General features: G+C 50.6%; 1 protein-coding gene across 2 annotated transcripts in view; it reads left to right on the top strand.

The window, feature by feature from the left end:
- Positions 1-17,423, top strand: part of TACC2 (transforming acidic coiled-coil containing protein 2) — a 226,755-nt gene that overhangs the window by 112,368 nt on the left and 96,964 nt on the right. The window contains exon 7 of one of the 2 annotated variants that reach the window (XM_063624980.1): positions 5,572-5,706. The exons of the other annotated variant lie outside the window; for it this stretch is intronic. Within the exon in view, the coding sequence (XP_063481050.1) occupies positions 5,572-5,706 (135 nt within the window). The remainder of the gene's footprint in view (positions 1-5,571; positions 5,707-17,423) is intronic. 2 annotated transcript variants of the gene reach the window in all.

The raw sequence follows: 17,423 nt of genomic DNA, 5'->3' as shown, positions 1-17,423 counted from the left end.
ACTTGCTGGACAATCTTATTGTGCTGTCAGAAAAAAAAAATAAAATAAACTCATGATTTGGAAGCAAGAGAAGAAATAAAAGCTATAGTCAGTATGAATTCCCTGGCCTTTCAACTAGTTTATTTTTTTTTCTGACTGCACAATAAGATGTTTTTGTCTTCCTTCTATGGGTATGCATAAGTGAGTTCAACCACCTCACAAAGGTTAGTTGAAGCTTTATTTAAGTAGGTGCCTTATTAAAAACTGAATGATAGGTTGGGCGCGGTGGCTCATGCTTGTAATCCCAATGCTTTGAGAGGCCAAGGCAGGAATCACCTGAGGTCAGGAGTTTGAGACCAGCCTGGCCAACATGGCAAAATGTTGTGTCTACTAAAAATATAAAAAAATTAGCTGGGCGTGGTGGCAGGCATCTGTGATCCCAGCTACTTGGGAGGCTGAGGCAAGAGAATCGCTTGAACCTGGAAGGCGGAAGTTGCAGTGAGCTGAGATCGTGCCATTGCACTGTAGCCTGGGCGATAAGAATGAAACTCAGTCTCAAAAAATAAACAAACAAAAACTGAATGATAAAGTGGAGGAATTGTTTTTAATTTAGAAAATGGATCTCCCAAAAGTCTTCTCTGAATAACAGAATTCCTTTGTACCCTTGAGAAGGTACTTTGACATTCATGAATCAAATTTGTGAAGCTGGCACCCAGCTTGCTGAGTAAATTGGGGTGCACCTTTACATTTCTTCAGAGCCTTTGAGTTTCCAGTGTCTGGCTGGCTGCTATTGGGCTGAACCACATGAACTGCCACATTGGCAAGTGTCAAATATTGAGAATTTCATATGGTTCACACTAACCCAAGATTCTGTTCTTGTTTTGGTTTTTCATGCTTCTTGAGCTGCTTTATCTGTATAGGCAGATTTTTGACTTTCTGAATAAATAATCTTGGATATCCAAGATCAGTCTCCTTTTATCCCTTGTGTCTCCACCCCGTAGCCTCTGTAAACTAGGACTCATCCCCAGAGAGCTCAGGACATAAGGAAGGCTTGCCCCTGGGCTCGCAGAGCTGCTGGTGATGACCAGGCATGGGGATTCATAACCTGGACGATCCAAGCCAGACCAAAGCCTCGCCTATGGTTTTGGGATGGTGTTTATCACTTTTCCCTTGGTGAATATTTTCCTTCCTGCTTAAGTTTTGCTTGGGCCAAATTTGAAAATAGCATCGCTCCTCTGAGCACGGGCTCACTCTGTGTAGGTAAAGTGGATAGACGTGTGCCGGGGAAGAGCTGACTAGCCAGTTCAGGGTTATCTGCGCAGGAGCCCAGCGCTCGCTGGAAATCTGCAGATCAGCTTGTTTGGGGCTGCTCACGCTCTCACGTGAACTGGCTGGTGCTCGAATGCCAGTGGATCTCACCAGTGACCAGAAATATCTGGATGTGCCTGCCTCGGAGCTTCCAGCCAATTCACTAGCACCTCTCAGCACCTTCTGATTTTGGCTTTGGTGCTTTTCAGTGGCTGCCTCTGAGAGATGCCTGTTCTGTCTCCCATTGCTGTGTCTCATTTTATCAAGTCCCAGGCCTCCGTGGGACTGGCTGTCCAGCATTTGTATCAGCCAAGCCTGGCTTTCCAAACCCACAATTTCACAGCACTTTCCTTTTTGCACTTTGCATCTCACCTTCAGCATGACCTGAGTCTTCGGCCTTAACGCTTGCCCTGTTATGTGATCACGTGCACTTGGGGATTCGGGAAGAAGAAAATCAAGAGGCCTGGGAGGAAGGGCTGTTGTGCTAAGTGCCTTCCAGATGGTGATGTGAAATGGGAGATAAGATGCTGTCGCCCATCTGGCCAACAGGACTGTTGTGTTCGGCCTGCACCTTGGGGGCTGTTATCACCCTCCCGTGACAGCCTGGGCCACTCTGGTGTTTGTCCTTGCACAAGGGCTTAATTTGGCAGCTCCAGCCAATCTCTGAAATGAAATTTGCTATCAGTTCAGTGAGAGATCTGCCCAGCAGGACTCAAAAGCCCTGAGCAGGGAATCAAAGGACAATAGCCGCTGACGGTGTCTCACCGCAGCCGGATCTGCAGGGCTGTCGGGCTGAATGTGAGCCCTGGAGCCGTGTGTGTGGCTGGAGACTGCAGCCGAATGGGCAGTGGGACCAGTTGTTGTTTGTCAGGACCTTAGCAAGGTGCTAACTCAGGGACAGCAAACTCTTCGGATCCATCGTCTCTGATCCAATGGTAGTGGTTCTCTAGGGATCTGTGTTGAGATGAATGCTGAGGTCTTGTCCAGCTGGGCTTAGCAGGAAAGAATGCCTTGATCAATAAGTCATGGCTGCCTGCTAAAAGCTGTCAGCTCTGTCCTAAACAAAAAGAAATAGCAGGTTGAATTTAAATCAACATATCCTTCCTCTTCCAAAAATATAAACACTCTACATGAATTTGAATTCAGCTTCTTCGTTATTCCAATAAGGTTTGGAAAACGCTGATTAACTCCTTAAATGGAAAAAGGCATCCCAGACGTTTAGCCCCAGGCTAGCTTCCTGCCGGAGGAAGACAGCAAGATAACTCTAGCAGGTGGAATGAGACCACAGAACGTGGGGACCCCATATCAGTGCCCTGCTGTCTCTGGGCTGGTTTGGCAGCTGTCTGGAAGGTTCTGCAAAGGCCTGGGATTGGTTCTGGGCGTTCGTTCAGGGCCCGACTTCCTGAGAACAATGTCTTTAAGAGGAGTCACTGCTGGTCACGGGAGGCTTGAACGCAGACGGGAGCTGACTGGGGTTGTTGGTGAGGAGCTGGCTGCCGGCTGCCGCCACCTGCTTAACTCGCTTTGCTTGAGCTACATTGCCCTCTGGCAGCTCAGGGGGAGTTCAAGGGACCTTGACTAGGCTCCTGGAGGACCAGCTTCCGAATGCCGTGGAAAGCCAGGGAGGGCTTTAGTCAGTGGAAGGACCTGATGAGAACTTGAGTTGGGTCATTCTGGTGGCTGTGGGGCCTTGGATCTGAGGGGACAAAACGGAAAGCAGGCACAGCAGGATAGCTCAGGAGTCCTGCTCAGAGAGGGCAGCTTCCAGAAGGAGAAGGAGGTGACTCAGCAGGAAGGGGTGATGAGGGGCATGGGAATGAGAGAACTGGAAGTCAGTGCCAGGGCCTGGCGGGCTGATGGTGCCACTACCACGCTGGGAAAATTGGGGGAGGAGGAGAAGCAGGGTGAGGAGGGAAGAGGAGAAGTTCTGTTGGGCCCAGGAGGAATCTGTGAGGGCCCATGTGTTAGCGCTTGGGCTTGGATGGTGAGTCACTGAGTGTTTCCTGGTGGGAGCCTGACCTCCTCGGCCCCTGGGTATGAGCCAACAGGCGGTGGAAGGAGGGGGGCGCCTTTCTTAAATGAGCTGTTGAGTCACACTTGTTTGATGCCTTTGGCTAATGGGACCCAGCCAGCGCAGGAAGGGTGTGGCCATGGCAGTTGGGACCAACAGAAGGAAGGGAAGAGGGAGCAGCCAGGTGGCCCCTCAGGAACAGGAGCAGCTGTGGGTGTTAAGGGCAGGCGGGGGAGCTTGGTGAGTGAGCCTTGGTTGTGCTGCCCCAGGATGTTCTCAGAGATGGGGCAGGTGTAGCCTTGGGCATCTGCATCAGATCCCAGAGCTGTCAGCTGTCACAGAGCTGGCTTTGCTGTGATTAGCAGTGGGCCACAGATGTAAGGTAGCATCTCCCCCTCCCCCTGCCACCGTTTTCTAAGACAGAGATCCTTCCTTGCAGTTTGATACAGTACCCTTAAATCACAAAACCACAAACAATACCACCTTTCCTCAATTTGCATTAAACGGAGTAAAATCTTGGTGAGATGTGTGTGGTGGAGGGAGGAGCACACCAGTGTAATTTCTTGAGAAAGCGAAGTTAGACTAGTAGTTTGTGTTTGTAAGTGGTCCATTTGCCGATTATGAGTACACGTCGGCCTCCAAAGTGCAAAATAGCTCTCTTAAGGAGCTTAAACGCCTCTGGTAGTTTGCATTATTCATTTTGAGTCATTCTTTTACAAAATAATTAATTGTAGCCATTGCCCAAATTGTTGCAAATAATAGTTTGACAAAGGAGGCCAGTCACTCCATCTGGAAATCCACTTTGCTCTTTTGCTGGGTTTCCTCCAAGCACTTGTAATTTTTGTTCCCCCTTGGATTGGTCTGCTCTGGGCTTTCCTAGGTCGTTATTCCTTGGGCTCTGTTTTTCTCTGTGGAGCCCCGAGGGAGCAGGCAGCGTTGGTTCCAGCCCTGGCTCTGCTCCCACACTTGGTTGCAGCCAGTTGGACACTTGGCAGCGTCCCCTCTGCCTGCTGTGGGCGGCCTGGCCCAGGGTTGGGATCCTGGGGTGGATGTGGCACATGTGGCCCCTGTCCTCATGGAGCTCTGAGGCCAGGGCGGTGAGGGGCTGGGAAGTGCCTGCTGGACCTGCAGAATCTGCTAAGCTGTGACCAGACTTATGGGCAAGACTGAGTCCTCTGTCCAGTGTGCAGTGTGGGCGCCTATGGCAGCTGCCCTTCAGACCAGGCTGCTAGCCTCTCAGGTGGACCTCGAGGAGATGGAGTGAGCAGACATAGCAGCCCAGAGGCCCACGCACCCTGGACTCCTGCAATCTGGGAGCTCCCTGGAGGTGTTTACCCCCAGAGGGAAGCAGTGATTCCTCACTGCAAGGGCTGCGACGCCACAAACCCCAGCTACCACCTCAGGCTGGCTTTCAGGCTCTCTGTGCTGGGTCTTGTATTCCAGCCTGGCTACCCCAAGACACCTTCAGCCTGGCCAGTCCCGCTGTGGACCGGAGCAGGGATGGCTGGAGAGGCTGGGAGGGCACCACCCTGAAAGCTGTTCCCAGGCTTTAGTCTGTGGAGGCCATTGCTAGCCTTGCTTTTTGCCAGTGGGGAAAATCAGAACCTCTTCTGCACTGCAAGCCTGCGCCTTTTGGTTTTTGTGGGGAGTGGTCTCTAGTGCTACCCCCGGAGGCCCCGCACTCTGTGGTTCCCTGGCTGTCCAGCAGGGGGCACTCGTTCCCTACCCGAGGGCCACACTCCGGCTCTGAAACTTATTCCTCCCCCAGGACACGGGTGGCCCAACTGGCCCCGGGGCAGGTTCCCGAATTACCCATCAGCCTTTTCCCCTGGATTTTTCTCAGCCTTGGGATTTGCGGGCAAAGCCTGGGGAATTTGTAAAGTTGTATTTTAGTTCTCACCTCATAGAGTTTCATTGACTATCAAAAATGAATAGAAATCATTAAAAAAATCTCCTCTAAACAAAAATCAAACGAGAAAACTCACATAGTGTGTCCCGGACACCTGAGCTGCCTCTGTTAAAGCAACCCCGTTCTACAGGAGCTTAAAAGGGAGGAGCTTAAGGGTCTGGCCTGGGAGCCGCTTCCTTGCAGCCACAGGCCCTGCTGTGCAGAAGTGGAGGCCTGGGTGGGGAAGCCGGGGAGCCGAGTGCTGGGATTTAAAGAGTCCATTCCATGTGTGGGCGGGTGGGTTGGGTGGGGTGAATGGGGCCTGATGAATGTGCCATTAATGAGCCCAGCCCCATGTGGAATAATTCCCTCATTGTGTCCTTAGCATCTGCCCAGCTGCTGCCCGTGCGGGTCTTGCTTCCTCGGCTGCAGAACACATAGCTTCACCTTCTGCCCCAGCTGGTGACGGAGTAGAAGCTTCCACTCCCTCCTGCCCAGATCCAGCCAAGGACCTCAGCAGGTATTGCGCAGCCCCCCTCCGCAGCAGCTGCCCTCTGAGAGCAGGGGCCTGGTCTCTGCCCCCTAGGTCTTGGGGTGAGCCGCATTTAGGATGGTAACAAGGCAGTGACCGTTTGGCCCTGTGAGACCATGTCTCTGACCCTTTGGGCCGTAGCCAATCTCAGGTTTACCCTTGCCCACCTGCTCCTCATGTCACGGTGGGAAGCATGGTGTGAGCGAGTGCGTTAGGGTTCTGCAGAGAAACAGAGCCAACAGGATGGGTGGATAGATGGATGGATGATCTATATGTGTATGTATTTATATGTATATGTATATACAGAGAGAGGGATTTATTTTAAGGGATTGGCTCATGTGATTGTGGGGGCTTGCAAGTCTGAAATAATGCAGGGTAGGCTGGCAGGCTGGAGAGTAGGGAAGAGTTGATGTAGCAGAGCCCCAAGGCCATCTGTTGGCAGAATTCCCTTTTCCTTGGGGGAGGTCAGTCCTTTTCCTTTAAGGCCTTCAACTGATGGGATGAGGTCCACCCATATTATGGGAGGTAATCAGCTTTACTCAAAATCTACTGATTTCAATATTAATCTCATCTAAAAAAATATCTCCACAGTGAAATGGAGACAGGTTGGATCAAATATCTGGGTTCAATGGGCCTGCCAAGTTGACACATAAAGTTAATGATTAGAGCAAGTATTTGGAACTCCTGTTTCCATGCAAGCAGTTGGTTTTGATTATAAATCATTAAAGCCTCCTAAAGAGCATTCTTGGACAGTATTTTGTAGAGAGCCAAATGCATCTGGGTGTGCTGAGAACGGCAGGCCTCGGTCCTTAGGGAGCTCCTGCTGGCTGGGAAGCACACAGTGCTGAAAGCTAAGCCATGGTAGAGGGCAAGAATATAAGGGGTGCCCAAAGCGTAGACAACCAGCTGCCAAACCAGAGTGTCCGGAAGTAGTAGAGAAATCAGAGGAAGGGAACATCATCACCACATGCAGATGATATTCTAGAATACTGGGTAATAGTAGGGTAGGCCCAGAGCTGAGCCAGAGTCTGCCTTATCTGGATGATGCCACCCAGACCATTAAACTCTTCTCTGTCCTGTATCTCCTGGCATCTCCCTGCAGCTCTGTTGGTCCTGAGTCCCAGAGGGACTTTCCATCCTTCAGATTGTTGTTGGCAGATTGTTGTTCCACTCCTCTTGGATCCACCGCAGTGCCTGGTCTACCATAATTCTGGGCCCAAGGACAGGGAAATGTATGGGAGGTCTGCTTTTCTGCTGGTGAGATAGCACAAGCAGAGGTTGGGTAGCAGGAACGTCCCCAGGTGTTTGGGGAAACACCCTTGGTTTGCCTTGGACATAGTAGGTGCACAACCAAAATGTGTTGGAGAAAGAAATACAATTACTCTTCCCAAATATTCTGCCCTTCAGTTTCGTATAAAAGTAAACATAAATCCACAATATGACCCAGCAATCCCATTTTTAGATATTTACTTATGGACGATGAAAATATATGTCTACCTAAAAACTTGTATGCATGTATTCTTCATAATTGCCCCAAATTTGAAACAACCCAGATATCTATCTACTGGTGAAAGGATCAACAAATTGTGGTATATCTATGCCAAGGAATATTACTCACCCATAAAAAGGAACAAGCCATTGATTCATGCAACTAAATTGATGAATCTCAAATGCATTAGGCTAAGTGAGAAAGGCTGGACTCAAAAGGCTACATTCTACATGATTCAGTCTAGATGAGAGTCTGGAAAAGGAAAAACAATAAGGAATGGAAAACAGATCAGTGGGCACCAGGGGCTGGGATTTGTGTTGACTACAAATGGGCATGAAGAGATCTTTGTGGGGGTGATGGAAATGTTCTGTAAAATTTGCGGAACTATATACCTAAAAAGAGTGAATTTTACTATTTTTTGGTATGTAAGTTATACCTCATTTTTTTTTTTAAAAGAACTTATCCAAGGGCTAGAGTAGATTTTTGATGAAATCTAAAATAAAAATTTCAACCTCCAGACCTTTTGCTGATGTCTTAGGGTCAGAGAGCATCTCTGGTGCCTCCTGGCACCAGCAGACACAAATGGGACCCATTTGCTCTATGTCTGTCTTTCCTGAGGTCATATGAGCTCACAGCTGTCAACCTGTCATAGCGGGCACACTGGGTGATCTCACCTTTAGCCCTGGAGCCCACTCTGTGTGGGTTGCTTCTGAATCTCATTCATTTACACATCTGAGCATTCAGCAACATGAACTTGGGATTACTCTGGGCCAGTCACTGTGCTGGGGACAGGACACGGAGGTCTGGAAGACAGGCACCGTCCTGCCCTCGAGGAGCATCCAATGCTGGAAGATAGAGATGGAGCAATCAGTTACTTGGGGAGAAGTGCAGCACCCCGGATGGATGTGACCCACAACCTCACTTAGTCTGGGTAGCTGAGGATGGCTTCCCAGGGAAGCAACTGAGAGCTTAAGCTGAGTGGGTTATGCATGGGCTGGGCTGGAGGTTGCTGAAGATACTGGGAAGAGAATAGATATTGCTGGGGAGAAACAGCATGTGCATGGACCCTGTGGTCCATCTCAAAAAAAAAAGTTATTGATATATTGATACATCTTTATTATAATAACTAAAGTCTATAGTTGCTATGGTTTGAGTATTTCTTGCCTCCAAAACTCATGCTGAAACTTAACCCCCAATCTGGCAGTATTGAGAGTTGAGGCCTTTAAGAGGTGATTGGGTTATGTGGCTCTGCACTCATGAATGGGCTAATCCATTCGTGAATTAATGGATTGCTGGGATATCATGGGAGTGGGACTGGTGGCTTTATAAGAAGAGGAAAAAAGACCTGAGCTAGCGTACTCAGCCCCCTTGTTATAGGATGCCCTGAACCACCTCTGGACTCTGCAGTGTCCCCACCAGCAAGAAGGCCCTCACCAGATGCAGCCCCTTGACCTTTGACTTCTCAGACTCCATAACTGTAAGAAAACAACTACTTTTCTTTATAAGTTATCTAGTTTCAGGTATTCTGCTATAAGCAACAGAAAATGGACTAATACAATAGTTGATTCACGTTTTCTTAGTTTTTCCCTAATGTCCTTTTTCTGTTCCAGGATCCCATCCAGGAAACCACATTTCCATTTTGTTTCTGTAGGTGCCTCTTGGCTGTGGCAGTTTCTTCTTAGACTTGTCTTGTTTTTGATGACCTTAACAGTTTTAAGGAGTTCTGGTTGGGTATTTAGTAGGATGCCCCACTATTGGAATTTGTCTGATGCTTTTCTCATGATTGGACTGGGCCTGTGGGTTTTGGGAGGAAGAACAGAGATCAAGTGTCATTTTCATCACATCCTATCAAGGGTACATACCATCAACATGACATATCACTGCGGACATTGACCTCAGTTGCTTGGCTGAGGTCATGTTTGTTGACTGTCTCCACTGTAAAGTTACTTTTTTTTTTTGAGACAGAGTCTCACTCTGTCACCCAGGCTGGAGTGCAGTGGTGCCATCTCCACTCACTGCAGCCTCCATCCCAGAGGCTCAAGCTATTCTCCTGCCTCAGCCTCCTGAGTAGCTGGGATTACAGGCTCCTGCCACTACGCCTGGCTAATTTTTGTATTTTTAGTAGAGTCAAGGTTTCACCATGTTGGCCAGGCTGGTCTTGAACTTCTGACCTCAAGTGACCTGCCCGCCTTGACCTCCCACAGTGCTGGGATTACAGGCATGAGCCACTGCACCCCGCCAAGTTCCTTTTTTTCCCCCTTTCAGTACTGTAGTCTGTGGAAGGAAGTCACTGTGTGCACATTTAAGGGGTGGAGAGTTGTGCTCCTCCTCTGTTGGGACAGAACATCTACAGAAATTATTTAGAGTTTTTCTGCACAGGAGATTTGTCTCTTCTCCTTCATTTGTTAATTGATTCAATCATGTATTTATATCTGCGTGGACTCCTGGATGTTCATTTTATTCTTTGGGTTATAATCCAATACTACGTTATTTCATTGCTCCGATTGTAGCAGCTTTGGTCATGGGCTCCTTGGGCTTTCTTTTAAGAGCGTCCAGAAGCGCCCAGGCGGTACAGTGATACGGTCAGATCTGCATTGTTAAAGACCTGGCTAGCTGCCTGCCAAGACAGGAGTGGTTTTAGGACTGAGGCCCCCTTTTCCTGGGGCTCCCTGACAGCTGTGGTTCCATCACCTTCAGTGTACTCTCCACCTCGACTCTCTCCACAGCTGCTTTCAACCATGGGGCCATGGCCTGGATCCAGGGATCCAATAAACCGTGTTTTTTCCCTTTGGATGAGTTCCTGGAGGTTTTCAAAGCAAGTTTCAAAAATGTAAGGTTGAACATTTCATTTCACTGAAATGGAAGTCGTTATTCACCCAGGCTGAGCCAGATTTTTTTTTTTTTTTTTTTTTTAAGGCGGAGTTTCACTCTTACAGCCCAGGCTGGAGTGCAATGGCCTGATCTCTTCTCACTGCAACTTCCGCCTCCCGGGTTTAAGCAATTCTCCTGCCTCAGCTTCCCGAGTAGCTGGGATTATAGGCACCCGCCACCATGCCTGGCTAATTTTTGTATTTTTAGTAGAGATGGGGTTTCACCATGTTGGCCAGGCTGGTCTCGAACTCCTGACCTCAGGTGATCCGACTGCCTCAGCCTCCCAAAGTGCTGGGATTACAGGCGTGAGCCAGAATTTGAGGTCCTGGTTGGACTCTTGATTTGGAAATATGTCTTCCATGGGTTCCTGCCACCAGCCGGGCATCGCCTGTTGGAGCCAGCGTGCCTTCTGGGTGTTATGCGCAGGCAGCTGCAGTGCCCGCCACATCTGTGGCTTTGTCTTCTCTCTTTGGGCTTGGAGGGGAGCAGCGAGGCAGTGAGACCTGGTGTATTGACAAAGAAAGCCCACGGCACATCTTATTACAGAATCGACAGATGCTCTGTTCTTGCAAACATGCTGGGTGACTTCCTGCTGCCTCTTCCTGCTTCTCACGGCTGCTGTGGAAACGATGACACAATCCCACATTTCCAGTGCAAATGGCTTTTCTCCAGGAGTTTTCACACTCCCCTCCCCCTACTCTCATTGGTAACCATTAGGCCATAGGCCTTGGGGAGAACAGATGTGACTTTGAGAGGGAGAAAAGCGAGGTTCCGGGAAGGAGAGAGAGCTTCAAGTCTCTGCCTCCTAACCCTGCCTGGGAAGGATACCATTGCTGCAGTGACCACGCTTCTGATGGGCCTTCCTTTCCCCTCCAGCGTAGCCCTCCTGAGGCCTTGTGGGGTCAGCAGGTCACCCTGACTTTTCCAGAGCTGTCAGCTCTTTGGAGAGCTGTACGAGGCTGAAGCCAGGCGAGGGGTCTGACAATAAGAATTCCCAGGAATACAGGTTGAAAGCCCTCACCTCACCAAGGCAGCCACAGCTGACCTCTGAGAGCTTGTGGCAAAGAGCCTGGTGGGTTGGACATGAGCTGAGTGGGTGTGGGTCGTCTCTGTTCAGAGTTGGCCTCTCCCTGCTGCGGACAGCTGTCCCCTAGGAATTAGTGACTTGGAAACCTGGCCAAGGGCTGTCTGGATAGACCCGGGAGAAACGGGATGGGAGAAGCAGCTGAGCTTCTTGCAGGGAGGAAGCCGGATCCCCGGTGCTGGGCAGGAGGCCTAGGAGACACCCCTTGAGAAATGGCTGCCCTGAGCTGCAGCCTGTGGCGGCTGTGGTGTTGGCTCTTCAGGCTTTCCTGTGAGGTGCCCCCACAGTCCCGGCCCCACCCGCCCTGGGCAGCTGCCCCAAATTGCTCCCTTCCCTCTGTCAACACTAATCCAAGACCCGAGAGTTTTTCCTGCGCAGGAGGGGAAGGGCAGAAACCTCCCCATTCCCTCCACCCGAGTTAGAGAAGTCAGCCCTTTGGAAAACATGATGCATCTTCGCTCTGGAGCCAGTTCGCCAGCCTGCTCCCCAGCGCGGCACTTTGCCTTGTAGGCGGGGTGCGGATGAGCCTCTCTGCCTCACCAGGGAAAGGGGCTGGGTTGTTGGGCTGAGGGTCTCTGGGGATTAGACTCTGCGCTGACCAAACTGGGCTCTCGTGGCATCATTCCTTGATTACGCAGGTCAAGTTTCCATTGTTCTCTTGCCTCTAAGGCCCACTGGGTCCAGGGCAGACTGAGCGTAACTACGCTGAGCCACGTCAGCGGCCGGGGAGACGCGCGGAGGCATCGATGGGTCCCCTGGCTCCTGCTCAGCCTCCGGAATGTGAGCTGCTGCGGAGTGGGTGCTGGGCTGTCCCGCTGGCTTCAGCCTGAGGAGCAGGTGCAGAGGGTGTCAGTTAGACGGTGGCCCCCTCGGTTCCGTAGGCGCAGGTCTGCAATTCTTTTCCTTCTTCTAGGAGGGGAGGGGAAGGAGAGCCGGCAGCAGTGGGGCTCCTTGGCCCTACTCTGGGGGCACAGCTGGGAGAAACTGCAAAGCTTCAGCTTGTGACGCCATCTGGGCGGCAGTCCCACGGCCCCTAGAGCAGCTGGGAAGGGGATCCCGCCCTGAAGTGGGGCTCAGGGAGGGACATATGGGCAGGAATCTGTGAGGGCGTGGCTGGATGTGCTCAGCACAGCACTGCTGGGTGGAAGGTTCCAGGGCAGTGTGGGGGCCCTTCTTGCCTTGAATAGGGGCAGCTGAGGCCAGGAGCCCACCCTCCTCCCCCAGCACGGCTGCCCAGGGACGGCCCTCGGCTGCCACTTGATGGTTTTAGGTGCTTGCCCTCCAGGAGGCTGCGTTCCTTCCAAGCCAAATGCGTGCTCTCAAGCCCTCAGACCCAGTGGAGGTGCAGAAAGAGGGGTGGCCAGGAGATGGCTGGTCACAGAGTGCCCCAAAGGAGGTGGAGAAATAGACCCCCAAACCAAGGGAGGCAGGGCCCAGGGAGGTGGGGTGGGATGGGATATGGTACGGGCACGTGCGGCTCAGGACCCCACCATGCCCGAGTGCCTCGCCGTGTTGATGAGTCAGTTTCTTTAACACTTCGCTGTCAGGAGAAGGACCTGCTGAGTGCTGGAGTCTAGGTGGAGTCATACAGCGTTCCTGGGTCCTCTCTTTTGCTTTGTTTGCATTTTTTGATCCTGCCAGCCAGCCTCTGGGCAGATACATCCCGGTTGATTCTATGTCACAGACTATTTGGCATGTGGTGCAGGGGAAGGAGCATGAAGTTGGAAAGACATGCCTGTTTACCAGCTGTGTGACGTGGCGTGAGTTACTTGACTACTCTGAGCCTTGGTTTACCCATCTTTAAGATGGGGCTAGTAGTATCCACCTTTTGGGGGTTATTGTGAGTAGTAAATGTACATGAAGAATGTAGCTCTGTGTTTGACAAGTAGGAGGCATTGAATTCACATTCTCCCACTCCGACTCCCAGCAGTGATGGGGAAAAGGAGGCAGACAGAAACAGCTGTTCTGGAAACAGAACAATACAACATGATAAACTTAACATAGTACAACATGATAAACTCTCCAATAGAGCTGAGAACAAAAGACTCAAGAGAAGGGAGCACCTGACTCTGCCTGGAGAAGTTGGGAAGGCTTCCCAGAGGAGGCAGCATCACTGCTGAGTTTTGCAGCATGACTAGGTGTTTGCTGAGGGTAAAGAAGGGCAAAAGTGCTTCAGGGAAGAGGAATCAAATGTGCCAAAGCTTGGGGTGTGGCGAGGCCCAGCAGATGCAGGCAGCAGGTCAGAGAGGAACTGGAGGGACTAGAGGGAGGTATGGCGGTCTCAGACAGAGCAGCAGGATGAGCAGCCAAGGTGGCCGTGGTCCTCAGATTTAGAGGGGCCTGCAGCCAGACTGGGGAGTTTGCTGGTGCCCAAGAAGTGCAAAGAAACATGTCTTCTCTTTTCAAGCAGGGGAGAGTCAGGATGGAATTTAGTTTGGGGAAATATCTCTGGTGGCGAGGAGGAGGGTGGGTGGAGGAGAGGCCAGAGGTCAGAGGGCCATGTGGAAGTTGTTCCTGTGGTCCAGGTGGGAGACAGTGGTGGCCTGAACTAAAGCAGTGGCCGTGGGGATGGAAGGGACCTAGGTCTGTCTTTGTGCCTTGCATTCATCCATTCACCAACGTTGATTGAGCATTTGCTCTGTGCAAGGCTGAAGGCAGGTGCTGGGATACAGTGGTGACCCTGCAGCGTGGGCCACACTATGTCTGCGGGTGACACTGCAGAGGTGACTACTCCCAGGCTGGACTGTGACTCTGGGCAGGGGCTCGCTGGGAGAAGTTGCCCAGGGCCTGGGGCTTGGCACCAGCATTTCCTCCCCTTACTGCCCAAGGCTGGGGCCCAGGGCCAGAGGGGTGTGATTCCCCATGTGGTTCCACCAAACATGGAGACCTTGGAGTATTCTCCTGGGCTAAGAGGCAAAGGATGGTGGCTCTTTGAGGATGACTTGCCCACCTTGTGCCCCACCTTGGTGTCCCTGCTCCCATCTCTGTCTAAATACCATCTCGCCGAGCATCATTTCCTGGCTTTGCAGAAAGAATTACAGGGTCCTGCCTGCCTTTCTTGGGTTTAGATAATGGAGCTGAAAGCCAATGAATAAAATCAGAATGATTTCTTAAAGAGGGATGGAAGATCAAACAACAACAACAAAAAGAAATAAGCAAACAAAAATGAAAGGGGGAAGTCTTCCAGGTTGGAGGACCTGCAGTCTGGCCAGAGCGGCTCTGCTCAAACCACAGGGAGAAGCTTAACATGGTGGCCAGTACATATGTACTAACCCTATATGTGTCCACGATTGGCACGGACCTTCCCTTACTTGGTGGGCTGCAGCGATACTCTATTCCATTCCATTCCATAAACACGTGTTGACACGGCTGACTTGATGACATGATTCCCTGGTGCATTGTCCTTCCTTCATTTCCAAGAGGAGGCAGCTTGTCCCGAGGTTGGCACGTGGTACCTGCAGTGCCTCTGCCAACACAGCCTGAGACATCTGTCCAGACTGACGTAGTTGGGGAAATGGGCTGAGCCGTCCTGCATCCTCACTCTCTGTGGCCAGAACGCTGACTGCTGCAGCGCCGTTTGGCAGGACTCAGGGTGGGAACTGGGGCCTTGTGGAGAAAAGGATGGAGAGCAAGGTAATAGGCTCTGGCTGGGATTAGGTTTCAGGTTCTCCCTGGAGCATCACAGAGTGGCTCTGGTTTTCTTACTCTTGTGATAACATCTGGCCTTTACTGAGGACTTTCTATGTACCAAGCACTGAGAGCAATGCTTTTGATATATATTTCTTTCTTTTTTTTTTTTTTTTTTTTTTGAGACGGAGTCTCACTTGCTCTGTCTCCCAGGCTAGAGTGCAGTGGTGTGATCTCGGCTCACTGCAGCCTCCGCCTCCCAGGTTCAGGCAGTTGTCTTGCCTCAGCATCTTCAGTAGATGGGATTACAGGCATAGGTCACCACGCCCGGCTAAGTTTTGTATTTTTAGTAAAGACAGAGTTTCACCATGTTGGCCTGGCTGGTCTCAAACTCCTGACACCTGACATCAGGTGATCCTCCCGCCTCCCAAAGTGCTGGGATTACAGGCATAAGCCACAGCGCCTGGCCCGATATATATTTCATCTCATTTAATGTGCGTAACAGTCCTGTCAGGCAGATATTTTTATTGTGCCCCTTTTATAGATGGGACAACTGAAGCCCAGCAAAGTCAGAACACTGGCCGAGGCCCCAAGCTCTGAGGCCAAAGCTGTGGCGGGAACCATTTGGGTTGGGTCATCTCATATCTGTGGACTCCTCCAGGAAGCCTTCCAGCCTCTAACTCCTCTGCCTGATTGCAGCCCTCGGGCTTGGAGTCCCAGAGATGTTGTGAGAGTCAGTGAAGCAGGGGCACCAAGTCCTCCTCAGGCCAAAGTGATTTCTTGCTTTTTCACAAAACAACCACAGCAGCAGCCACAGCTAAACATGTATTGAGCACTTGCTGTATGCCTGGCACTGCAGTACCTCGGGCCTTTTCACATATTATCTCATTTAAACCTTGCACCCTCCATGTTATGGAAGAGGAACTGTTACTATTTTCATTGCACAGATGAGAAAACGGAAGCACAGAGGACTAATAACTTCTCAGGGTCAGCTTAAGGATGCCAGTGAGTAAAAAATGTCCCTTTCTTTCTATTCATCTCTTTGACTTAGGTGTCTGAGGAAGAGAGTTTAATTCAAACCTTACTGCTGAGCACCCAACCTGTCTTCCTCCCCCCCGCCCTCCAATCACACAAATAAACAAGATCTGCCACTAGGGAGATTGTTGAGGTCAGGGAGACTGGGGAGCTGGCTCTGGGCTCTGCATGTGGTACCTGGGGTCTCTTTGCAGCCCTGGAAGGGCTCATCCTAGGGAGGACCTCCTTGAGTTGCCTTCAGCCCTGGTCTCAGCTGGAAACAGTTTGGATGTCTGCCTTTCTCCTCTGTGTCTGCAAGTACAGCTCTGTCTACCCATTTCTCCATTTGTATGCTCATAGTTATTGAGGGCTTCCAAAGGCCTGATGCTGGGCCAGGCTCCCTCTTGGAGCCAACTTGCTGCTGCTAGGACAAAGGAGCCATCCCATACTGGGGCATGGGTGTGTGTATAAACTGGGCTTAATATCGTAGGCACAGGTAGATTCCGAGGCAGGCAGTCACAGCACAGGGGAAATGCTTATGCAAAGTAGCAACCTTCATGTCTTCCTGGAGTAATAGTTTAAAGATATGCAGAAAAATATGTAAATATGCCATGCATTTAGTTTTTGCCAAACTGATGGCTAATAGCCTCTGCAGGCTGTTAGGAAACCTTGTCATGCCTGTGTCCAGCTCTCTCTCACAACAATTCCTTAAGCTCAGCCAAGATGAAGCAGGAATTTGGTCAGTCTATTGTCACGGGAAGATTTTCTTCCCATGTACACATCAACTGCTAAAGATCTGAGAATTTAGGAAAAATAATCTCTTACCCTCAGACACACTTATATATTAATTGCAGCTGGCCACGGTTAGGCGGGGTGTAGAGGGAATTATACTGACAGGGCCTCTCGGATGGTTATGGAAAGAGGGAAATATTTTTAGGGCTTGCTAACACACATGCAGGCGCACACACACCCACCCATGCTGACACGCTCATTCACTTACTCTGCCCACGGACTTTATGCTATCAATAGATGCTCATGGATGCTATTTCTGGCCCAGCTTTCTGGATTTCTGTTCCTTCATGGAGGCTTGAGTCAGCAGTTCTGAGCCTCAGCGCCTGGTTTTTGCTGCCTGGCTCACAAGTAGGGCAGCCCTGTGCCAGCTTCTGTCTCGACTGCTGCCGGCAGGCGTGGGAAGAAATTTACCCCAGGTGCTGCAAATTTACCCCAGGGCAGTCACAGGTAGCTGCTGTCTCTGTTCAAAATGAGGGAAGGATGGAGAGGCATGGAGGTTCTGCATTTGCTTTCTGTACTCTCATCTTGGAAGCATCTCCACCACCGGGCCACGGAGGGGAGCCCCTCCCACCACAGAGGCACAGATCCGCCCTTCTCAACCTGCTTCTCCAGTCTGGCCTCAGAAACCAGCTTTGCTGTTGATTTTGGCAGCTGGGAGACCCCCATCTCTGTTTACACCCAAATGTTTTCCTTAAAAGGCCTTTTATTCCTAGTAAAAAGTAGCCTCTAAAACCAGTGACTTTAAACCGTAGAGGAACTCAGTGGATTCACACATCAACATTCAAAGCAAATGCAATATTAAACCTCTTTAAACAAGAACCAAAACAT

Source organism: Symphalangus syndactylus, chromosome 2, assembly GCF_028878055.3.
Source record: "Symphalangus syndactylus isolate Jambi chromosome 2, NHGRI_mSymSyn1-v2.1_pri, whole genome shotgun sequence".
In the NCBI taxonomy this organism is placed as follows: Eukaryota; Metazoa; Chordata; class Mammalia; order Primates; family Hylobatidae; genus Symphalangus; species Symphalangus syndactylus.
This window is presented reverse-complemented; position numbering and strand designations above follow the sequence as displayed.